The 25,225-nt window shown below is 35.9% G+C and overlaps 2 protein-coding genes across 9 annotated transcripts in view; one reads left to right on the forward strand and one right to left on the reverse strand.

Moving 5' to 3' along the window:
* NEXN (nexilin F-actin binding protein) overlaps nt 1-21,724 on the forward strand; it is a 39,186-nt gene extending 17,462 nt beyond the window's left edge. For 3 of the 8 annotated variants that reach the window (XM_070405423.1, XM_070405427.1, XM_070405428.1), the window contains exons 6-14: nt 5,707-5,748; nt 7,087-7,281; nt 7,382-7,558; nt 9,170-9,358; nt 12,873-13,070; nt 15,566-15,787; nt 19,767-19,952; nt 20,397-20,754; nt 20,849-21,723. In XM_070405423.1, coding sequence (XP_070261524.1) covers nt 5,707-5,748; nt 7,087-7,281; nt 7,382-7,558; nt 9,170-9,358; nt 12,873-13,070; nt 15,566-15,787; nt 19,767-19,952; nt 20,397-20,754; nt 20,849-20,862 — 1,581 coding nt within the window. In that variant the 3' untranslated portion in view covers nt 20,863-21,723. Of the gene's footprint in view, nt 1-5,706; nt 5,749-7,086; nt 7,282-7,381; nt 7,559-9,169; nt 9,359-12,872; nt 13,071-15,565; nt 15,788-19,766; nt 19,953-20,396; nt 20,766-20,848 lie in introns of those variants that run through there. The other 5 variants (XM_070405426.1, XM_070405422.1, XM_070405425.1 and 2 more) reach the window with 4 other exon arrangements.
* A 72-nt stretch (nt 21,725-21,796) lies between these two features.
* FUBP1 (far upstream element binding protein 1) overlaps nt 21,797-25,225 on the reverse strand; it is a 36,482-nt gene continuing 33,053 nt past the window's right edge. The window contains exons 21-23 of the mRNA XM_070405445.1: nt 24,303-24,349; nt 23,252-23,388; nt 21,797-22,020 (exon numbers count right to left, since the gene is read on the reverse strand). Of these exons, the coding sequence (XP_070261546.1) occupies nt 23,358-23,388; nt 24,303-24,349 (78 nt within the window). The 3' untranslated portion in view covers nt 21,797-22,020; nt 23,252-23,357. The remainder of the gene's footprint in view (nt 22,021-23,251; nt 23,389-24,302; nt 24,350-25,225) is intronic.

The raw sequence follows: 25,225 nt of genomic DNA on the forward strand, positions 1-25,225 counted from the left end.
GCCCGGAGACCTCAGTAGAGCTGCAGTGAACCTACCTAGTGGCGGTGGTGGCAGACGCAGCGGTTCCAGGATGAGCAGGAGCGGCAGGCAGTGTTGGACTGCTGGTTTTGGCCCAATCCACGCGGGCTATGCCGAGGGACCCCAGTATAGATATACTGGTATAGATATTGGGCTTCTAGTATAGATATAAGACAATTTCACATATAAGCGATCCACAAACACTTAATAAAATGCTGGTCTTTTAATAGCAATCAGTAAATACTTGGTTATTATCAAACACTAAGGCATAATGAGCATATCTTTCTACTCAAGAATTTGAAACCAATTAAATCACATTTTATTTAATAATGGTATTATTAGTCTTAGTCGGTTTGGCTCAGTGGATAGAGCATTGGCCTGCAGACCAAAGGGTCCTGGGTTCGATTGCAGCGAAGGGCATATACCGTGGTTGCAGGCTCCTCCCAGGCCCAGGCCCTTGGTCAGGGCTTGTGCAGGAGGCAACCAATCAATGTGTTTCTCTCACATTGATGTTTTTCTATTTGTCTTTCCCTCTTTCCCTAAAAAATCAATGGTAAAATATCCTTGGGTGAAGATTAACAATAAATAAATAAATAAATAAATAAATAAATAAAATATGTTCTGGAAATCTAATTAAAAAATGGTATTATTATCTAGTTTAATTTTTTTAAGTTGGGGATGGTAATAGGAGCAGGGAGCAAATGTATGTCAGCCATCTATAATAATAATAAAATAACAATAATAATAATAATAGCGTAATATGCTAATTAGACTGGACAGCTGAACAACCTCCCGATGTCATTCTGGACGTCCTTCCAGACAAAGCTGCCGTAGTGGGGGCCAAGGCAGAGGCAATTAGGGGCAATCAGGCAATCAGGTGAGCAGTTAGGGGCGATCAGGCAGGCAGGCAGAGTGGATAGGGGCAATCAGGCAGGCAGGCAGGTGAGTGGTTAGGAGCCAGCGGTCCCGGATTGTGAGAGGGTGCAGGCTGGGCTGAGGGACCTACCCTCTCCATGCATGAATTTCATGCACCGGGCCTCTAGTTTCCTTTATATAACTGATGCCCATAGAGGAGAAATGAGAATTAAAGTATTATTACTGTGATTTTATATAATCTGTTAATGAACTTCGAATTCCCGTATATTTTAGCTAAGAGCATGAGAAGTAAGAGGCTGGTATTTTTGAAATACTCAAGAATATATGAAGTCCAGAAAAAACTAATCTCTCAAATATTATTATGACAGAAACTTACAGTTCTAATAGTAATAATTATATTTTAAATAAAGAACTGATTGATCACAAAAATTTCTTTAATATATTGATATTTGTTTTACATTATAAATAATCTGTAGTCATATAGTTGAATAGATGACAGAGACAGTTATACTGTTTACTAGAGGCCCAGTGCACGAAATTCGTGCATGGGGGGAGTGGGTCCCTCAGCCCAGCCTGCACCTTCTCCAATCCGGGACCCCTCGGGGGATGTCGGACTGCGGGTTCAGGCCCAATCCCGCAGGGATCCCTGTGGGATTGGGCCTAAACCGGCAGTTGGATATCCCTCTCGCAATCCGGGACTGCTGGCTCCTAACTGCTCACCTGCCTGATCGCCCCTAACCACTCTGCCTGCCTGCCTGATCATCCCTAACCCCTCTGCCTGCCAGCCTGATCACCCCTAGTCGCTCTCCCCTGCCAGCCTGATTGCCCCTAAACATCTCCCTGCCGGCCTGATCGCCCCTAACCGCCTCTGCCTCGGCCTCTGTCACCATGGCTTTGTCTAGAACAGTGGTTCTCAACCTTCTGGCCCTTTAAATACAGTTCCTTGTGTTGTGACCCAACCATAAAATTATTTTCATTGCTACTTCATAACTGTAATGTTGCTACTATTATGAATCATAATGTAAATATCTGATATGCAGGATGGTCTTAGGCAACCCCTGTGAAAGGGTCGTTCGACCGCCAAAGGGGTAGCGACCCACAGGTTGAGAACCGCTGGTCTAGAAGGACGTCCGGAAGACGTCCAGTCTATCCGGTCTAATTAGCATATTACCCTTTTATTAGTATAGATAGATGTGCTAAACCAGATCTACACTGCAAGATCAAAAGAGATGATCAATGTTTTGAGCTTTATGAGATAATAATGATATTTATTTTCCTAGAGTTGTAAATAAGGTTACCTGAGTTAATAAATGTAAAGCACTTAGAACTGTGCCTGGTACAGAGTAAGTGGCTATACATACCTAATGTTTTACCTAAATAATAATACATATAGATAAAATATTATAGAACCATTTTAGTTTCTCCTCTCATCAGTATTTTAACAAATGTTGTAATAGAGTCTTCATAGTATATTATCTCTTAAAAAAAACAACACATTGTAATTGTGAGATTGTACTTGGCTTTTTTTTTGCCTACTCTTTAAGTGCCTTAAATCTATTTGCTATGCTCTTTTCAGCTTCTGCTACTTTCTAAAAAGAAAAATGACAAAGAAAGCAAAGCATACGCCATATTTGCATGTCAAAGACGTTTATTTACCTAGACTTTGCAAATAACCACTTCTATGGCACCAATAACCACTTGCATGGTGGCAGTTAATGACATATGCCAGAGGAATTATAGGCAACAATTGAAAATTCCTCTATTTTATGACTGTGTACCTCTTTATCTGAGGAAAGGATGGTATATACTTTGCCCCTGTCACCTCCATAAAAGACTAGTATACCTTGCCGAACCGGTTTGGCTCAGTGGATAGAGCGTCGGCCTGCGGACTCAGGGGTCCCAGGTTCGATTCCGGTCAAGGGCATGTACCTTGGTTGCGGGCACATCCCCACTGGGGGGCGTGCAGGAGGCAGCTGATCGATCTCTCTCATCGATGTTTCTGGCTCTCTATCCCTCTCCCTTCTTCTCTGTAAAAAATCAATAAAATATATTAAAAAAAAAAAAAAAAAGACTAGTATACCTTTGCAATGAAATTTCACAAGGGAATACAATTATAATATTAGAGGCCCAGTGCATGAAATTTGTGCACGGGTAGGGTCCCTAGGCCTGGCTGGTGATCAGGGCCAAACAGGTTCCCGCCTTTCCCGTCTCCCCGCCTCCTCCTTCCCTCGCCACCCACATGCCGCCACCATGCGGTCCCCCGCCCCCCTTCCCTTGCTCCCTCAGCGCCCCGCCGCTGCTGCTGGTCACCCATCATGTTCTGTGCCGCCCCCTGGTGATCAGTGCATGTCATAGTGAGCAATCAAACTCCCAGTCTCCCGGTGGAATTCCCAAGGGGACACTTGCATATTAGCCTTTTACATATGTAGATTATAAAGATAATATATATGTAATTTCATTTGTATAAAGTATAAAATAAGGTAATAGCATTATAATAAAATATATAATTAAAATACAGGGTGTTTGGTAGCAAACAATGAGTATGCACATTGTTTAGTGTACTTCTTTTAAGTCTTGTCCGTTTTCAAAAAAGCACTGATTACTCACTAGACCCATCTTAACCCCAGGCACTGAATATATAGGTAGTGGTTTCTCAAAGAAAAACTATGTGTATGTTGAAGACGTGAGTTTGAACATGATGAATACATAGGATACTCAAAGAGAGATGGGAATAAAATATAATCATGAAAGAGAACCACCTCAGTAACCCCTGATACTATGTGGCAGGGTGCCATACAGTCTTGGTTAATGAAATTTTTGGCCTGTTTAATTATTTGAGAACATTTAGATAGAACAAAATGAACTACTAATAGCAATTTTTATCTTGCAAATAATTTAAAATCCCAATTAAGTACATTTTCTGCTCATATCTAATACAATTAATCTTTCTTTGAATATAAGTAGTAAAGTATGACATAGGTAGTCAAGAAGAATCTTTTTTTCTTTTTAAAAAATATTTTTTTTTATTGATTTTAGAGAGGAAGGGAAAGGGAGAGAGAGATAGAAACATCAATAATGAGAGAAAATAATCTCTGCCTCCTGCACACCCCCTACAGGGGATCAAGTACACAACCCAGGCATGTGCCCTTGACCAGAATGGAACCTGGGACACTTCAGTCCACAGGCTGACACTCTCTCCACTGAGCCAAATAGCCTAGGGCAAGAAGAGTCTTAATGTTTGTTTGAAAAATCCACTTGTACGAGTCCATATTCAAGAATGCTATAGCCTTGGCTGGGTAGCTCAGTTAGAGTGTCATCCCAATAAGCCAAGGTTGCGGCTTCGATCCCTGGTCAGGGCACATACAAGAATCAACCAATGAATGCATAAATGAGTGGAATGACAAATCGGTGACTCTCTCCCCTTCTCTCTCTCTTCCCCCTTCCTTTCTCTCTAAAATCAATCAATTTTTTTTTAAAAAAGCTATAGAAGGGATTCCTGAGTCAGGAGGGAGGCTGAGTGAAATTCTTCCCAATACTCTCAATGCCTGGCTTCTCATCATATCTCTTAGAACTTTTTATTGAGAGATTGTGATTTGTAGAGGAATTGTTAACATCTTTTCGAAAGGAAATAATTTTGTAGTTATTTCATTATAGATCCAGTAAATTGTTTCTTAGTATAATACATCATTCAATAAAACGTTCACCATTTACATGGCAAATCAGTGTGATAAATAATTCTGTAACAAAGCAAATTACTCTGAACACAACTATTGATCAACTATTAAAATATAAAAATAGATATATTTTAACGATTTGTTCAGAATAATTTATTTTTCAAGAAATTTGGTATCTTAATAAAATGTATTACTTCTTACTTGACAGAGAACATAGAAAAGTGGGATGGTGTCAGAACAGGGCCTTAGTCAGCCCAGTTCCTAGTATGAACCAAAGTACAACAGAATTCCCTTAGGCTGCGTGAGGTACACGCTACTTCCAGGCTCTTTCACCAGAGTTAAAAATCAAATTAAGATAATAAACAATCTGAATTTTTACTTTCTAACTTTTTCCATTGCTTATATTTCTTTTTCCTGAGATCTCAAACACTGCATTCTTTAAATTACCTTTCTTCTCTTCATTTCTCAGTTTTTGTACATTAGCCTGCCCTTCAAGCTAACAGTGATATTTCTTACAAGTAATGGCCAAATTGAGCTCCCTCCTTTTGAATGAGGGACTTCCCTACCTAGATTTGGTCAAAATATAAACAATTATGACTTCCAGAAATTTTTTCCCTTTCTAAACTAGCCATGTGAAAGCCTATACCTTTCATCACACTTTATTGCGTCAGTTATATTTTTTGCCATATGTTTTTATTGTAAATACAGTTATGGTTATTTGATTGCTAATGATAGATTTTCTTTTACTGGGGCAGAGACAGAGAATGGAGAAATGTTTCTGTATCTCAGTTTAAATGGATAATTTTATTAATAACTGATGCTTATGTAAGCTCACTGCAAGGTCATGAGTTTGGTCAATTATCCAAATTCGAATATTACAAAGGTAGGCTTTATTTTAATTTTTTCTTAATATATTGTCCCTAGATATTGATATTTATATCAAAATGCAAAAACCAATATAAGGTTTAATCTTCAATTAAAGGGATATAATTAGCTAATGTGAAACAAAAATATTTCAAAAATTATAAATTAAAAATTTACCGTAAGTCATAATTAAATTAGTTTTCCATTGTATGTTTAAAAGCAAAAAAAATAGAAATCTGATGTAATGTAATGATATGAAATTCTCATTCAATAGATTGAGGACATAAACAATACGGGAACTGAATCAGCATCAGAGGTAAATGGACATTTACTTTAATGAAACATTCACCTAAAACTATCTGATTCACAAATAATCTTTTAATTAAAAATTAAGTTCTTATTCTTTTTATTATGAATACAGCAACAACAATAAACAGGACAAAAATATTTTGCAAAGCAAGATCATATTTTTTGCACTTTTGACATTATACCTTAGTGTTTTTAAAGAAAAGTATGTTTTGTTTTCATGGTTAGAGACAGTCTCAGTTTGAGATAACTCTGGCAAGACTACATATTTTTTTAACTATCACTAATAGTTGAGATTGTTGAAAGCTTACAGTTTAAAAAGGCAGTTTTCTTTTCATCATTTGTCTTCTTTCCTCAGAGTTCCTGATAGTTTATTTGGTTATCACATATTAGTAGAGAGTGCAGTATTATCTATTACCATGAAGAAAAATTTAACAGCCACAGAAAATTTAGTTACCCTTTTCTATCTAACAGAAAGTTAAAAATCAATTTGATGGTGTGCCTAAAACTACAGCCACATAAATTGGAAGCAACAATAGATTATGTAATGGAACTAAAATACATTAAAAACAAAAACAAATTTAAGAGTTTCAAGAAGCTCAAATGCTGAAGAGTTTTGTTTCTAGTATAAAAATGTTTTATAAGTCACTTGGAAATCCTGTTTGTTTTTACCTACTAAATATTTGCTTTACTAAGTATTTAAAAACTTGCATGGAGAGCCCAGCCAGTCTGGCTCAGTGGTTGAGTGTCGATCTGTGAACCAGAAGGTCACAGTTCGATTCCAGGTTGGGGTATGCCTGGTTGTGGGCTTGATCCCCAGTAGGGGTGTGCAGGAGGCACCTGATCAATGATTCTCTGTCATTGATATTTGTCTCTCTCTCTCTCTCTCCCTGAAATCAATAAAAAACATTTTAAAGAGATATAAAATAAAAACTTGCATAGAGAGAAAAATGGAGAAACTTTGTGTGTTTAAACTGAATCCTTCCACCATCAAATTGATTTACAGTGTACTCACTTGCACACTACCTTTTGTGGGATTAGTGCATGAATAGCTACTCGTAAATTCAGCTAATGTCATGTAGTCTTATCTGAACAGCTGTATTAACACCATCTTCTAGGGAAGAAGATGATCCTTGAACCTTATCAGCAATGGATTTGCATTACATTAACTCATAATGTCCAATGACTTTGGAGATAGAGCTATTTAATAAAAATCTGTAAAAAATATAAATTTTTGTTCTTCATAACATTGATGGCAATGTAATGAAATTCACCAATGATGGAGGTAAAGTCCCATGAAACCTAAATTTTGATTAGGAATATGCTAATTATCTATTTTATAAATTAGGAAGGAGATGATTCACTACTTATAACAGTGGTACCTGTGAAATCACACAAAACATCTGGAAAAATAAAGAATTTTGAGGATCTAGAAAAAGAAAGAGAAGAAAAAGAAAGGGTCAAGTCTGAAGAAGATAAAAGAATAAGATATGAAGAACAACGACGGTCTCTCAAGGAAGCAAAGTGTCTTTCACTGGTCATGGTAATTCTTTTTTTTTTTCCTTAAGGAGCAAGTTAAAGCAGTAGAGATGGTTATCAGAATTTACTTTATGATTAAAAGATGGGTTTTTATATTTTCTTAGGATGATGAACTGGATGATGAGGCAAAAAAAGAATCAACTTCTCCTGGAAAACTGAAACTAACTTTTGAAGAATTAGAAAGACAAAGGCAAGAAAATCGAAGGAAGCAAGCTGAAGAAGAAGCAAGACAACGTTTAGAAGAAGAGAAGCGTGCTTTTGAAGAAGCAAGGCAGCAAATGGTAAAACAAGCTTATCTATATTAATAATCTATACTAATAAAAGGGTAATATGGTAATTAGACCGGATAGACCGGACGTCCTTCCGGACAAAGCTGCAGTGGCTGCATGGGCCAAGGAGGGCCGGCAGCCATGGTGGCTGGCAGTGGCAGCAGCAGTGGGGGTGAAGGGGGTGGTGCCTTCCCATGATCAGCCCAGCTGCCTCCTGCAGAGGGAGGCCAGACTGCGGCTTAGGCCCCCTCCCCTCTAAGCCATCAGTAGGACATCCGCTGAGGGCTCCCGGGCTGTGAGAGGGGGCAGGCCGGGCTGAGGGATGCCCCAAGTGCACCAGGCCTCTAGTATGTGTATACACACACACACACACACACACACACACACACACACACACACACATAGTGTAATCATTAAGAACATGAGTTTTGGAGCCAGACTGCCTGGGTTCAGATGTCTTCCATTAAAGTGTATAACATGGGCATTATTTAATCTGTCTTAGTTTCCTCATTTATAAAATTGTGAAAATAATTGTGCCTACTTTTTAAAAAAAATATATTTTATTGATTTTTTACAGAGAGGAAGGGAGAGGGATAGAGAGTTAGAAACATCGATGAGAGAGAAACATCGATCAGCTGCCTCCTGCACACTCCCTACTGGGGATGTGCCCGCAACCAAGGTACATGCCCTTGACCAGAATTGAACCTGGGACTTTTGAGTCCACAGGCTGAGGCTCTATCCACTGAGCCAAACCGGTTAGGACTGTGCCTACTTCTTAATTGTTAAAAGAGTTAATACCAAAAGCAGTTACAATAGTGTCATATAATAAGTGCTTCAAAAATGTTAACTCTTATTATATTAATAGATTTATCAATGAAAAATAAAATTGAAATAAGAAAACACCAATTCCAGATTGCATAAGAATTTAAAAATAGAACCTCTATAATTTTTTAAAGCTTTCTTAATTTCTTGATCAACTTTTATTAATGATGTTCTAAGGAGTATATCTCCAAAATTTTAATTTTTTAGACATTTGTTTGAAAATATTATGAATTTTGGGTAATCATAGTTGCATAATATCTATATATTTTAGATATCATTAGTTGTCAGCTTAGTGAACTGAAATAGAAATACCATCAATTAATCAGATAACAAATTTCAATTTAATGTTAAATTAGAATCTTAATTATAAAATAAAATTTGACTTTTACATAAATATTTTTTAATGAGAAATTTATTTTACTTCCAAAGAGACTCTGTGTAGGTATATTTTAACCTCAGTTTAAGTACACACACACACACACACACACACACTCGTGCTATATGTTTGTTCTGGGAAAGTTAATGTTTAATAACTCTTAAATGACCCCTTAAATTTTTAAATGCTTCATCAGATCTATTTAAAATTTTGACTTGCTTGAGAAGTTTTATTAACTTGAGTATATATTTATTTGGAATTTGTTCAAATTTGAATATTTTATCATATAAGATATTATAAAAGAAGGGGATTTAGGTCAAGTATATTTAGGGCAAAGAAATATTCCTGTTGAGATGGCTGATTCTGTGCCCTTTGATTGATAATTCATTCCTGTCTTTGATGAATGAGAGTTGTTTCTTGCCTAGGTAAATGAAGAGGAGGAAAACCAATACACAGAAAACATCTTTAAAGGGTACCGCCCTGGGAAACTCAAACTCAGTTTTGAAGAGCTGGAAAGACAAAGGAGAGAAGAGGAAAAAAGGAAAGCAGAAGAAGAAGCCAGAAGGAGAATAGAGGAGGAAAAGAAGGCATTTGCTGAAGCACGGAGAAGCATGGTAAGACAGAATATAACTGGATAATGCCATTAGGATTCACTCAGCTTTTCAGTTAAGAGAAACTATTAAACTTTGGGGAATACCCTGTTGTTTCTGAAATTTGTGCCAATAGTAGGGATGGCAAACAGTTTTTAAGTCTCCTGTGATGTAACACCTGCCAGTTACAGGTGTTTGTTTCCATGTGGTGTTGAGAAGGTTCTAATTGAATTGCTTTGACTGGCATAGAGGGTTGAATATGGTCTTCCTTCTCTGGGAGAGCATGTTTTCCAGGGCTAAGTATCTGAATAGGGATTTTTTTTATCTCCACCTTTCCTTCCCTCCTCTCCACTCTCCTTTCCCTTCCCACATTTCCTCCTTCCTCCCTTCCTCTCCTTCTCTCTTTTCAATTTCCATCACATCCAGTATATATTAAATGACCAAAGCTATTTAATCACAAGTATTTAACTCCAAAATGCTCACCCATCATTGCTGGGTATTGCTACCAACCTTAACTCTCACAAAGTTATACTTCTCATACCATTTTTTAAAAAAATATATTTTATTGATTTTTTACAGAGAGGAAGAGAGAGAGATAGTTAGAAACATCGATGAGAGAGAAACATCGATCAGCTGCCTCCTGCACATCTCCTACTGGGGATGTGCCCACAACCCAGGTACATGCCCTTGACTGGAATCGAACCTGGGACCTTTCAGTCCGCAGGCCGATGATCTATCCACTGAGCCAAACCGGTTTCGGCAACTCATACCATTTTAATGATTGTGAAATCTAGTTATCTGACAAACTTTCTTTTCAAGAAAAGGTGACATGTGAACACGGCATCTCCTCCTTGAAACACTTCCATTGGCTTTGGTGGTCTGGCTTTCTTCCTGTGTCTGGGTGAGCTTCAGACACATATATCCAAGTGTTGACGAGGCTTTGTTACCCAACCAGATACTCACAACAGAAAAATCTATCATTTTTCTCACATTTCCCACTTCTACCACTATAATCCAGGTCATTGTTACCCTTTGCCTTGGGCCAACTCTTAATTAACTTGTTTTCTTGCCCTTAATCCATTCTTCCCTGAAAAGCCAGCAGTGATCTTTCTTTAAAAAAAAGTAAATTTGACAATGTTAAAAATTTTTCCACTTCCTGTAAGCAAAAAACACAAACTTTTAAAACAAATTTCTTTATAATCTTGTCCTACTGTATTTCTCGTTTCATTTCTTGATTCTTCTTTGACCTGCCAGACATGCTAAATTTCTTCCCAGTTCTTCAAAAAGCTAGGCTTTCATGAATGCTATGTGAAGAATGTCCCTCAGTCCTTTCCCTGTGCTATTTCCTAGTCATATGTTCCATTTTCTCTGGGAAGCCTTTCCTGATAACACGTGTTCCAGAGAGGTCTTCCTTTTATGCCTTCTCATAACCTTTAGGACTTCCCCAGTATAACACTAATGTTGTATTGTCGCTGCTGATGGTTGTCTTTCTCACTCAGTGAGGCTGAGACCATTCACCAAGCATGTGGAACAACATATTCTAGCATAAAAAACTTCTGTTAATGTTTGTGGAATAAGTGAGATTAAAGCTGTTTTATGTGCATTGTGAGGTAATCCTTGCTTCACAAATGGGTTCTACACAAAAGCCCTGCAAACATTGTGAAACCACTTATTTTTTGTAGAATAATTCAGAAATGGTAAATGAGAAGTAGCTATAAAGATCAGGAAAGCTACTCCTGGGGGCAGATTTTAGGCCCAGTGATTCACTAGTGGAATAGTGCAGGGAAGGAAAACTGTATTAAACAAAAAAATCTAGTTTCCTAGAGACATTTATGTTATCAGAAAAGAGAGTTTCCCCTTCATTTATATTGTTTTCTTATCCAGGGCCAAGTATCATCATTTCATATTATAGATCAGCTAATTCATATATCACTAAAATTTTTGTTTTCAATCTTTGGATGATAAGACCATATAAACATTGTTTCTTAGTTGAACTGGTTCTTTGGTAAAGCCTGTTATATATAAATCTTAGAGCAAATAATTACCCTTTGCCTCTCTCTTTCCCCTGTCTATTTCAAACCAGAGGTTTATATATATACTTTCAGAAGATAGAAAAAGAGAAGTAGGTAATTGATTTTCATGGTGAAGTGTATTCCAAGTCAATGATTTTAAAGCAAAATTTCTAATTCCAATTTAGAGATTGCCTATATACAGGGAATAATGTAATAATAAAACTGCCATTTTGTTATCATGGTGTCAAGCACAACTAAGTGTTTCCATACTTTATTTAGTTCTCATGACAACTCCATGAAAGTTGTTGCAGATAAGGAGACCCAGACTTTGGCTAGATAACTTGCCCAAGGTCACATCTAAATGGCTGTTAGACTAGATAACAGTATGGTGATTACAAGAGGGATAGTGGGGTGGAGGGAGGTAGGAGAGGTAAAGGGGAGATAAATGGTGATGGAAGAAAACTTGACTGGGGGTGCTGATGTATTATACATTTGTAGCCCTGAAACCCATGTAATTTTATTAACCAATGTCACCCCATAAATTCAATTCCTGGGGAAAAAATGGCAGTCAGACATGGAATTCATGAAAGTACTAAAAAGAGTCTAAATCATTATTTGTAATTTTATTATAGGAAGACCTTTAAGATTTGAATCCTACATTTACCACTTATTTGTATTAACTTTGAACAAGTTACTTTTCAGTGCCTTAAAATGGGGATACTAATAATTCCTCGTTCGTAGGGTTACAGATAAAATAATTCAATACATGTAAAGTGCTTAGCATTGTTCCTGGCAGCTATATTAACTATTATTTATTTTTCAGTTGGGCTGACCATAAATAAATCAGTACAGTCCAACCAGTGTGACTCAGTGTGGTTGAGTGTTGACCTATGAACCAGGAGGTCATTGTTCAATTCCTGGTCAGGGCACATGCTCAGGTTGTGGGCTTGATCCCCAGTATGGGGTGTACAGGAGGCAGGCAGCCAATTAATTTCTCTCTCATCATTGATGTTTCTACGCTCTCTCCCTTCCTCTCTGAAATCAATAATAAATCAATAAATAAATCAGTATAATAAAATCATAGCATTAATTTCTGCTTGATTTTGAAGGGATCCTGAAGGGTTATCTAATTCATTCAGACAAAACTGTGATTAAACTGAAATGCTCTATTTTTTTTTTACCACAGGTTTATTTTAATCCAATTAAAAAGTGTTTAATATTAGGGGATCTTAATGTCTAATTTCAATAACTGATAGTATAAACTCAAAGTATTTCATCGTGTTCATTGGGATGGAGAATAGATGGTCACCATTTCCTCTGTAATCACAAAATACCTTAGTCTACATTTTCTAATAATTCCTCCCATTTATTATTTTGTATTTTTGAAGATAATTTAGGTCTCCTGGTTTCTAGTTCAATGTACAACCTTTGTATTCTAGTAATCATAGTTTCTATAAGAAATATTCCCTTTTTAGTACTAGTAAGCATAATTCTGACAAAGGTGATAAAATAATTATTTTATATAGGTAGTAGATGATGACTCCCCAGAGATGTATAAAACAATCTCTCAAGAATCTCTTACACCGGGAAAACTGGAATTTAATTTTGAAGAATTATTAAAACAAAAAATGGAAGAAGAAAAACGACGAACAGAGGAAGAACGGAAGCATAAGCTAGAAATGGAAAAACAGGAATTTGAACAACTGAGACAAGAAATGGGAGAGGTAAGGTTTTAAAAATATTCATTTGTATTCCACAAATATTAATCTAAGTATTTTACATATATTTTCTTATAACTTTGTTAGTATTTATTATTCACATAAAGGACATACAACATACTCCAATGAGGCACTTGATACAAGTTTTCACAGTTTTGTGCACTTTCTAGTCTGTCATAACTCAGCTTCTTTCTTGGTAATTTAAAAAATACAGAAGATTGCAAGTGACTGAGAAAGTACTACAATACCTTAAGCAAATATATATTTCCATAGACCTCATGATTATATGTGGTTATGTCATGATTGAGAGCTGTTGGAAGTACTTAATTTACCCATTTATGGTACTTGCTCATATCGTTGAAACTGATAAACTGATACATGTAATCTAAATAAAACTAAGGGAGTACCAGGGATACTAATGGGAACATCAGTTTGGCAAGTCTTTGAGTCACTTTATTTTACTAAAGATAGAACTTTGATGCTGTCACATTTTAATGTGACTTCTGTAGTGTTGAAATGAAATAGACACACACACACACACACACACACACACACACACGACTGTACACGGCTGTCTGCATGGGCATGCAACTTGTGCCCTCACAGGGCCCCATGTTCAGAAGGGTCATGTTTAGTGGTTTAATGCTCTCAGGTTGCCATCTTGAAATGTTTAATGATTTACTTTGAATCTATGTTATGAAAGCCGACTGGACAATGGAACCTGTGCTTGAGTCTCAGAGCCTTGGCTCACCCACATATCCTGCCTCCCTATGGTGGGTTCTCAGCAGCCCTCTTCCCACCTCCTGATGCCCCCAAGGCCCTACCTTCTTTTTGCCCTTGGACGCTGCAGCCCTTCATCTGAATGGCCAACCAACTGCATAGGCAGAGAGGGAAGGGCAAGGGAGGGGGTCAGCATTCCAAGTCTCCCTCTGCCACTGATGGGGAGAGGCAGACAGCAAACAGGGTTGGGGAACCAGTGGCTGTCACAACCTTGGACTAGCAGTGACACGGTATGTTTGGCAGGTGACTTGGTGGGAGCCCCTTGCCAATTCCTCCTAATCTAGGAACTGAGGGGTTCCTATGCAGAGGTTGCAATTTCTTAGAAGTTGCCTCTTCGTCATGAGTTAGGGCATTGGGCCTGTGGGGATATTTACTTCCTTGCCCTCACTGACCAAGAGACTATAAAGGCTGTATAAATATATAGTTAATAAAATTAGTATGCTATAGGGAAATATTCCAAGGTCTAGCCTAAATTATAGCATTTATTTGGAAAAGGAAGCTGAAAATGAATATCATACATTTATTAGTTTCTGGTATTTTAAGTAGTCTGTTTTTACCCCTAGATGAAAAAATAGAGGTAGTACAAAGAAATGTTTCCCCCCTTGAATAAGCCATTAGGCCTCATGTCACATTCACTGTGACTACCTTCCCTAACCCATCCCTGCTTTTTTTTGCTCCCTCAGCCTAAAACTGTAGGTCTTCTCCAGGAAAAGTTTACCAGGAATAACAGCAATATTTTACCATTTCATTTAGTGAGATTAGGTTTTAGTCTAAGTATACAAAGAACTAGTAATCACAATAGACAGGGTAAGGACTGGGATGGGGTGGGAGCAATGGGTGACATCTGTACTATCAACAAATTTTAGAAAAGAACTAGTAATCATAAATTGTGAAAAGCCAAGGGAAAGGAATGTGAAAAGTTTTCAAAATAAAGTGGTATAAAAAATTAGATCCCGCCCTGGCTGGTGGCAGCTCAGTTGGTTGGAGTGTTGTCCAGTACACCAAGGGTTCAATTTCTGGTCAGGACACACACTTATGTTGCAGGTTCCATCACTGGTTGGGACGCATATGGGAGACAACCGATAAATGTTTCTCTATTAATCTTTGTTTCTCTCCCTTCATCTCTAAAAATCAATAAAAGCATATCCTTGTGTGAGGATTAAAGAAGAGTAAAATGAAGAGAGACAATTCTTTAAAAAAAAATTAGATCCCAATTTTGACTGACTCCTTTTCTTGGCAAAATATAAAACTGAGAATACAAATGGTACATAGTGAAGTGTAGGGATTTTACCAGACTGTATCTGTAGAAGTGCTGTATCAGTTGAGTATTAAGACTGACATTTAACTTTATTAGGCCACCAGCCATCATCAAATCTAAGACAAAAAGCATTTAGAGATACTGACTCTATTATATAGAGATGAATAAAATTATGTCCAGTGAGTTAAGCGATAAAATGGCCACACAGTATGAGTGTCAGAACTAGAACTTATATCTGACTCCTCCCTATCTCAAGGTTCTTTGAACAAAGAGTTTCCTACAATTCCTAGTAAAAGTTAATTTTTGATATACGTACTTTAGCAGGTTGTATTTAAGTATTGTGCAGGGAGGTTATTTAACCTTTATTTTGGGTTTTAAATAGGAAATGGTGAACACTTTTTGGATGTTTATAATACAAACTAATTTTCTAGTATTTAATATATAAAATACCTTTTTTTTTAAGGAAGAGGAAGAAAATGAAACCTTTGAATTGAGCAGGGAATATGAAGAATTAATCAAATTGAAAAGGAGTGGCTCTATTCAAGCTAAAAATCTAAAAAGCAAGTTTGAAAAAATTGGACAGTTGTCTGAAAAAGAAATACAGAAAAAGATAGAAGAAGAACGAGCAAGAAGGAGAGCGATTGACCTTGAAATTAAAGAGCGAGAAGCAGAACACTTCCATGAGGTAAACTATTTTATATTTAACATTGTTATGGTACTAAAATGATGATTCAACAGAAGTTAACACTGGCTTTGAAATAAGTTTTGGGAACTAAATAGCAAAAACACATCAAGATCTTAAAAGACTTTGAAATTATTTTTCCACTCTAGCATTGTTTCACAATTTTATTGGAATTAAAGCCAATAGTGAACACCAAATGTTTCACTCTAGCAAAAAACAAAAAATTATTTATGGGCATAAGTTTTAGCTTGAATCAGTACAACCAATATATATTTGAGTTAAACTCCAGAGATTATTCATTTACTCTCTTAAAGATGAGGCCAATAAACCCTGTATGACTAAATAAAAATTCAGATAGCATGAATTTGAAGTACCTCCAAATGTAAAATGAGGCAATCACTAAATGACCTGTAAAGTCCCTTCCAGTTTGAGGACTAGTTCCATGGTTATGAATATTGGTTTAAATAGGACCTGGGAATGTTTTTCTGCCAGAGCATTCAACCAATATTTCTCTAAAAATGCATTTTCATCAGATGTTCAACTAGTAAAACAGGTGTGGAAGCTGGGAGGGCCATCAGAGGAGGTTGTTAATAGAAAGTATGTGCAATTCTCAAGACTAAAAAGAATCTACTATTGAGGCAAACAGAGTGCAAAAACAGCTAATGATGAAGATGCAAGTACAGGTGAGATGACCATGAAAGGTTGTAGATGACACGTTAAGAAACTGTTTTATCGGGGTGCACTGAAGGGATTTTAAAAACACGAAGTAATATCAAGTTAGCATCTTAGATGGTTTTAGATTCATGCATTAAAAAATTTACTTGAAAGCCTAGTATGTCCCAGGGACTGTTCTGGACACTAGGACTGCATTGTTTGAACTGTATTTAGATAAAGTAAAAGCTGTCTGAAACAGGTACTGAGCTCAGGTGAGAGGCAGGAGCTAGGGATTGTCACTTTTATGGATAGTATTTTAAAGTATAGAAATAGATAAAACCATCTTGAAACGGTTAATAGTTTGAAAGTAAATGATAAAACCCTGGAGAACACCAACATTTAATGTTTGTTTGGCCAAAATATCAGGTGGTTCTTTAGCAAGATAAATGTCGCTCTATCTAAAGTTCCATAAGCATGCATTTGATTCCCTTTGTTAAAGGTAGTGAAATCTCAGAGCAGTAATACCTAGCCCTATAAAATATGTAAGATAGAAATAAATGAAGTGGTTACTTCTTGTTTTATTGCTATTTATTGGCTCTCTTTTGTTTAAAAGGATATAGTAGGACATGGTTGATCTATAACCCATGTGGATGCCCTGAACACTGTTTCCTGTGAAGAATGTTGACATTCCTCTGATCATATCCCTCTAGAGCAGTGGTTCTCAACCTTCCTAATGCCACGACCATTTAATACAGTTCCTCATGTTGTGGTGACCCCCAACCATAAAATTATTTTCGTTGCTACTTCATAACTGTATTTTGCTAGTTATGAATCGTAAATATCTGATATGCAGGATGTATTTTCATTGTTACAAATTGAACATAATTAAAGCATAGTGATTAATCACAAAAACAATATGTAATTATATATGTGTTTTCCGATGGTCTTAGGCGATCCCTGTGAAAGGGTCGTTCGACCCCCAGGTTGAGAACCGCTGCTCTATATTAAAGGTCATTGAGCTATCCTTTAAAAACTTAGCAGTTTTGGCATTGAGCACAATCAACTTCAGAATAGGACCGCCCCCCTCCCCCCCATCATGTATCTGGTTTTTGCCTTTAGAAAATGTCAATGTTCAATACGTCTTCTATTTGAGACATCTTTTAAGGACCAACTCATTCATGTAACCTTCCCTAATCAAGGAATTCCATTCCAGCTCCTGTAGCCCTTAACCCGAACCTCATTTGGTACTTAAAATACTTTAATTGCCTTATAGTGTTTGACTTTGTAGTTTAATTTTCTAATAAGGTATTCTCAAAAACCATTTCCTTATGCTCCCTTTTATCTTAAATTTACTGCCTAATTATACTGTCCTTAATATTCATGTGCTGGGGTGTCAATGTCCTCTTAAGAATGCACCTAGAGAACAAAAGGTATTCTTTTAGTATGACAGGAAACTCATTTTCTGTAACATTTTAAAATGTGGCTTTTCATAGATTTAGGAAAAGGCAACAATTGCCCTGGCTGAGTAGCTTAGTTGGTTAGAACATCATCCCAATACATCAAGGTTTTGAGTTCGATCTCCAGTCAGGGCACATATGAGAATCAACTAATGAATGCACAGATAAGTGGAACAACAAATCAATGTTTCGCTCTCTCTCCAAAAAAAACCCAAAACAAAAAAAACAACTGCATTTAATAACAGACTGTTCATAAGTTTTCCCCAATTAGCTTCAGAGGAATTCTATTTACATATACTTTTTAGCCTATTTAAAAACTGTAACAACAAGAACCCCAGAACATCCTTCATTAGCAATAGCTATGGGCAGGCATGTTTATCATCTGAAGGTATTAATAGAATTTACCCAATAGGTATATGGTTGTGTCTGATGCCCAAGGATTTCCCAACATCACATAAAAATGATTCAAGTCGGAAAATATTCAACTTACTTTTTAAAATATTTTTTCTCTTTATTGAATAAGATATTACAAATGTGTCCTTATCCCTCCAATCCTGCCCTCACCCTCACCCCCTGTTGTCCACATCCATTATTTATGCTTATATGCATGCATACAAGTCCTTTGGTTGATCTTTCCCCCTCACCCCCACCCTCCCCTGCTTTCCCTCTGAGTTTTGAGCATCTGATCGATGCTTGTCTCTACATCTGTTTTTGTTCATCAGTTTATTCAACTTATTCTAATTCCTCCTCCTACATTCACTGGAACTTAGCTGCAATATCTCAAATTGATGTAAAACATCCATAAATCAAGGTTTTACTATAGGAAACTTTACAGCTTGTTTCAAAATTTAGTTGATTTGGTACCCTAGAACAGTTTTCTTATTTTGTAATATATATGGTGATATCTTTACCAGTGATTCTCAACCTTCTGGCTCTTTGAATAGTTACTCGTGTTGTGACCCAACCATAAAATTACTTTCGTTGCTACTTCATAACTGTAATATTGCTACTGTTATGAATCGTAAATATCTGATATGCAGGATGGTCTTAGGTGACCCTTTCGGGTCGTTTGATCGCCAAAGGGGTCACAACCCACAGGTTGAGAACTGCTGCTTTAGACAGACCCATAAAAAACCTAGTTTCAAAACTGTCAAGTATGACTGAAGTACTTTAGAAATCATAAACTGTATCTACATGACCCCACTCTACTAAGGCTGTCAGTGATCGCACGATGGCCTTATAGTTTGATTTTATTGGCTCACACATACTATTTGACAGTTGAAACACTACTCTCAATTTTTATTTCCATGGTTCCCAACTCTTACCTCTAAATAGATGACTCACCGCTCTTCACCTAAGTGATTTCCCCAAATTCATCATTGCCTCAGTTGTTTTCCCATTTATTCTACCTGCATTCTTCTCTGCCGTTTGACCATCAATAAATTTGTTGGATGGGATTAATTGGAATGACACTTATTAACTAAGTAGGGTGACAAAGGAAATCATGAAGTGGTTAATATGGGAGTATTTTGTTATGTGTAGTATTATGTGTAGTATCCCCACTGTTACTCAGTATGGTCAACAAACACTGACAGTTGGGGAAATAAAGATACTGGGATCCCACTGATACTGTATGACCTTTACATTGAGAGAAAAGGATTCCATTTGTTAAGAGAACGTCTCACAAACAAAAATTTCATCTTTCCCAAACTAAGGTATTGTGAAAACTGCTGTCTATAGTGTAGCACAAATATGTATACAAATGTTAATCATTTTGTGCCTATTATAAATGACAACTTCAGGACTATTAATACTTAGTTCTTGGTTTTTGGAAAACAAGCCACACTTATTCTTGGCCCACTTTTGTAAAGGAAGAAGATGTTGATGTCAAGCCTGCAAAAAAAAGTGAGGCTCCGTTTACTCATAAAGTGAATATGAAAGCTAGATTTGAACAAATGGCTAAGGCAAGAGAAGAAGAAGAACAAAGAAGAATTGAAGAACAAAAGTTACTACGAATGCAGTTTGAACAAAAGGAAATTGATGCAGCACTACAGAAGGTACCAGACAAACATAGCCTTTATTTTCCAAAGATGCTCTTAAAAGCCATAGTTTTATATGAGGGGTAAAAAACCATTTTAATAAGTCACTGGAATGTTTTGTAAACATTTGTTATTTTTACTGTAACTTTTGTTTAGATGTTTACATATTCAAATACTATTACAACTGCCTATGGTATTCAGTACAGTAACAAGTTTGTAGCTTAAAAGCAATAGGCTATACCATCTAGATTTGTGTAAATGCACTCTATGATATTTGCACAATGACCAAATCACGTAATGATGCAATTCTCAAAACGTACCCTGTTGTTAAGTGGTGCACTTACATGCTCTTTACTTTGAGGGCAAAAAAACCTATTTACCTCCAAGATTGTGATTAAATCACTGTCCTGAAAATGCTGCTATACTAAAAGTGACAACTTGAATGTATTTATTTTAATATAGAAAAGAGAAGAGGAGGAAGAAGAGGAGGGAAGCATCATGAATGGCTCCACTATTGAAGATGAAGAGCAAACCAGGTCAGGAGCTCCGTGGTTCAAGAAGCCTCTGAAAAACACATCGGTTGTAGATAGTGAACCTGTTAGATTTACAGTTAAAGTAACAGGAGAACCCAAACCAGAAATTACATGGTGGTTTGAAGGAGAATTATTGCAGGATGGAGAAGACTATCAATATATTGAAAGAGGAGAAACTTACTGCCTTTATTTACCAGAAACTTTCCCAGAAGATGAAGGAGAGTATATGTGTAAAGCTGTCAACAATAAAGGCTCTGCAGCTAGTACCTGTATTCTTACAATTGAAAGTAAGAATTAATCACTTTTAAAAAAATATAATACTTTTATTCTATTTAAAAATTTTTCCCTTTAAAAAGAATCACTTTTCTTCTTCTTTTTTAGCTGATGACTACTAGCTCCCCTTCCCTCTGCCTGGAACTCTCTTTCTCTCTCCGACTTTCTTACTACATCCATCTTTTCTGTGGCGGGGCCAAAAAAGGAAACCAGAAGTGCCACTATGTTGACTTCTAATTCCTTTTCATAGCAGTCTTCAAAACACAAGCTCATCTAAAGAATACCTTCCTCCTTTCCAAATGAGCACCAGATTCATCGCCAATTATGCATAAGTTAATGTGCATTTAATGGGGAAAGTGGGAAATTTACTCAATTATATCAGAACTTAGGCTGTGCATTTACCGTAAGTTCACAGCAATGTTTAAAAGTATCAAAAACAACACATTATTTTGCATGAAAGAATGCCGTCAATGAGCTATTTACACCTAAAATTAGTCTGAAATAGCCGAGACAATGAATTTGGAACCTATCAATTTGAGTGGGAGTTTTCCCTTAGTACATAATTTTGGTTGTAGTTTGAGAGCCTTTGTGAAGCAGATGTAGGAGGGGGTTGGGATATCACTCTTTTTATGGGAGAGGAGGAGAATGGGGAAAAACACAAAATTAAAGACTTCTGAGAAACAAATGCCAGAGAAAACTGGATGAAAACCACTGCCTATACAGAGTTCTGAGTGTTGAGAATAATATTGAATGTACTTTTCAAATGTGTGTAATATATGCTCAAGCTTATAAAACAAATTTATGTTGTGACCTTGCCTGAACAAATGACATTTCAATGGGGGGTGGGGGGTGGGGGGTGGAATGGCACAATCTTTAATTTTAAATTCTGGTCTTTAAAATGAGTTTGTAAATAATCAGCTACCATGTTCTATCATCAAGTTGTTTTATACTTTAATTTTCTGGAAGACAATTTTGTTTTACAATGTAAACCCATAATAAAGTAACTTCTATATTTAAAAGAAAAGTCTCAGTATTTTAGAAAAGACAAAACACTCCCTTATAATATTCATCAATGTACATTTATTTTTTTATTGAGGAAACCATAATACAAAATTACAGCAATCACGTGTCCTTTTACATACAATGTCATTAAAGCAAACTCTAAACCACAGTTTGTAAAGTATTCAATTTACCTCCAGTCCAAGCTGCATCTCCCTAAGACACTGTTCCCATCACAGTAGCCATTTTAAGCCAATCTTCTTTTTACACACGGGTAGTTTCTGTAGAGAACACTTTTCTCAGGACGAAAATGCATCGAGCATGCATAAGAAAAAATATATATATGTGCAAGTACATTTAAGAGTTTCTATAGGGGTATAAATGAAGAAAATAAAACCCTGGGATTTATTTGCTTCTTAGAAACACCAATGTAAAAAATCCCTCAGAAGTTTATACTGTGGCAATAAAACTCAAGTGACTAAGCAAAAAATAAGGTTATTTTCAGAGTCAAAATTATCTTTTAGGTATTGTTAAAATACATTTTAAAACGAGGCAGAATTGTCAAGAACTAAAAATAAGACATCCTCATTGATTACTAATTTCTATACCCCTATTCTAGACAACAGACAACTTTGCACATAGAACTGATTCTCTTGGCAGAGTATTCACACAAATGAAATGTTATCCCTTCTGCGTATATTCCTCTTTCTCTCTTAAGGTACTCTGCTACTCCTACCCAAACCCACCCTTCTGAATTAACTACCAAGGTATTTGTCTAAGGATATATTTTACAATGTCTATAAACAACTAGTATTAAATGACTAGTTCTAACCATTTGTTAAAAATAAAAGCATACTTCTCATTTCTAAAAGAAACATCAAAACATAAGAATTCTAAGTATCACACTAACATATCTTAAAAAAAAACATTTTCAAAATTTTAAGTGCAAAATAAAATAAGTCAGTTCAATTTCAATCTAAACTAAACATTGTTTCTACCACTCCTAACACCCATTGTATTCAAACCAACTGGCTCACCTTTTCTGCTTTGCATTAATTTCAAGGTTAAGATTAGCGCCATTAAAAAAATGTTTGCAGTATTAGTGAAGGCTTATGGTAATGACAAAAATTTCTCATAAGACAGAAACAATGCCCCAATATCTATTAGCATTCATCTGTATTTTCTTTCGTAAAAATGCAAGCTACAGCTAACCCAAACTTGACAATCTCTGAAAGTTCAAAGAGCTCCTTTATATTATCTTAACATACCTATCATTGACTATCAAACACACACACATGCACGCACGCACACACGCACGCACGCGCACACACACACACACAAATGTGGTGCAATAACTACATAACTTATGAAACTTAACAGTTCACGGAACATTTAAGAGCAAGTGAATAGCACTTTAAAATGAAGTGATCAAAAGCAGGTACATTATACCCTATACCATATTATGTATGGGAATACATTTCATATTTCTCAATTATGATTCGCCAATTTTACCTTCTACATTGAGCCCTTCTATGGTCCATGCTCATCGGCTCACCAATGGCATACACTCAAAGGATTCCTCTTTATGGGTAACTATCTCAGGACCTGATTTTATGAGCTATGATTTGGTGCTTGCAGCATCTTCAGCACTGTGTGTGAAAATGAAGGCAGTATTTTTGAATATTTTTCTTTGTTGTAGAGATAAGCAGGAGTTTTAAAAGGATCAGCACATTTTAGAAATAGAATAAACAAAACTGATATGATGCTGCTTTAAAACATTCATCTTAACTCAAAATATGTACCAGTCAAAATCATCAATAAGAACACACAAACATTTTAAACTGGCAAAAAAAAAAAAAAAAAAAAAAAAAAAATGAAATAAATTCAGCGTCAGTTATTAAAATATTATAAATCAGAAAAATACTGGTTGCTATAGATTATGCAAGGTTATTTGCTAAACAGTTACCATTTCACTGATGCACATGCCTTTTATCAAAACATACTGCCAGTTTTCTTTATAACTTTTTTCCTTTTTCAGTGTATATAAAAGTTATAAAACCCAAACTGTCTAAAAAGGAGACATAATAAAACTCTCACCCATAATGGCCTTACTGAATTGCTCTAGTTCACGAATAAGAAAAAAACAAAGACTCAATAGCTTTGGAGGTCAAAGAAAATGTCCTATAAATCTTAAAAAGATTGTGAAGGCTGTTGAACTTTCTGACCAAGTGACTTCCTAAATCTTAAAATCTATGTAATTGCCTTTTCTTAAATGTAACAATTTTTCTATGGGAAAAGATTACAAAGGGTGATGTAGTTCAATTACAGCAGCAATCTACTCATCATTCTTTCTTGTTTAATTAAAATAAAAACATTACCTAGAAATGTAAACAGCTGTTTGAACAACTTACAGACTTTCCACTGAAATAGTAGCATAAATAACAAGATACACTTTGGGGAAGCAGTAGCAGATTGCTTTTGAATACACAACCACAAAAACCTCACAGGGACAACATTAATGTATTGAAATATTTATTTATATATGTCCTTAGGTTGTGCTTACCTGTTGCTTTTTGCAGCAGAACCTAAGGTGGAAGGTCTGGGAAGGCACTGTGAAGCATAAATAATTGCACTGTTTGCAATTAATAAAGATTTTAAAGTTTAAATGAATCAAAATCAACAGCCTCCAATTTGTGAGTTATGATATTGAATCTAACTGAACTATCTCTTCAGTTTAATTAATAAATGTACCACTTTCCTAAAGGTCATCTATAAAACAGTATCATGCAAAATACTGAAATTGTTCATGTCAATACCCTACTCTTAAAGATAACAGATAACTAACTCCCTAAGGATTAAACTTCAAACTAGAGCTATATATCCATATCTACATAAGGGTAATGGAAGTCACTCTAACTTCTATAAAACAATCAAAAACATTTCAAAATATCCACAATGAACTGTACTGCTAATTTTCTACCCTAGGTAATCTCAACATTTATGTTCTTGTACATCTTCCTTTACAGTATATTCAAAACAACAAATGGTGCTCCCTACCAATGAAAGAACATATTTATGAAATGGTGTTAAAACTGCTACATTGCTTAATATATTTGCAAACTGAAAACCACTTCTGTCTGATACATTTCAAGTCTTTCATTATTAATATACAAAATATGCATATATTATACTGAAAAACAATATATTTTAGGAGCACCAATGAGTAATACTATTCAATTTTGTTAATGATCAGTTTTCTTTAGCTATAGCTAAAGCATATAAAAAATACTTACCCATTGAGCTCACTTAAAAAAAAAGACCTATGTATTATTCTATGTTAAATTAAGAAGCATTTATGGTTTTCCAAGATATCAGCACTGTATTCCAACATAATATTCACACAAAGTATGGCATTTACATTATGTGGAACATTGACAAAAAGATACTGTTGCAGTTCATCAATTTGTCATTCTGATGTACTTACAG

Source organism: Myotis yumanensis, unplaced genomic scaffold, assembly GCF_028538775.1.
Source record: "Myotis yumanensis isolate MYYU_CA2020_CCGP unplaced genomic scaffold, mMyoYum1.0.hap1 SCAF_2, whole genome shotgun sequence".
Lineage (NCBI taxonomy): Eukaryota > Metazoa > Chordata > Mammalia > Chiroptera > Vespertilionidae > Myotis > Myotis yumanensis.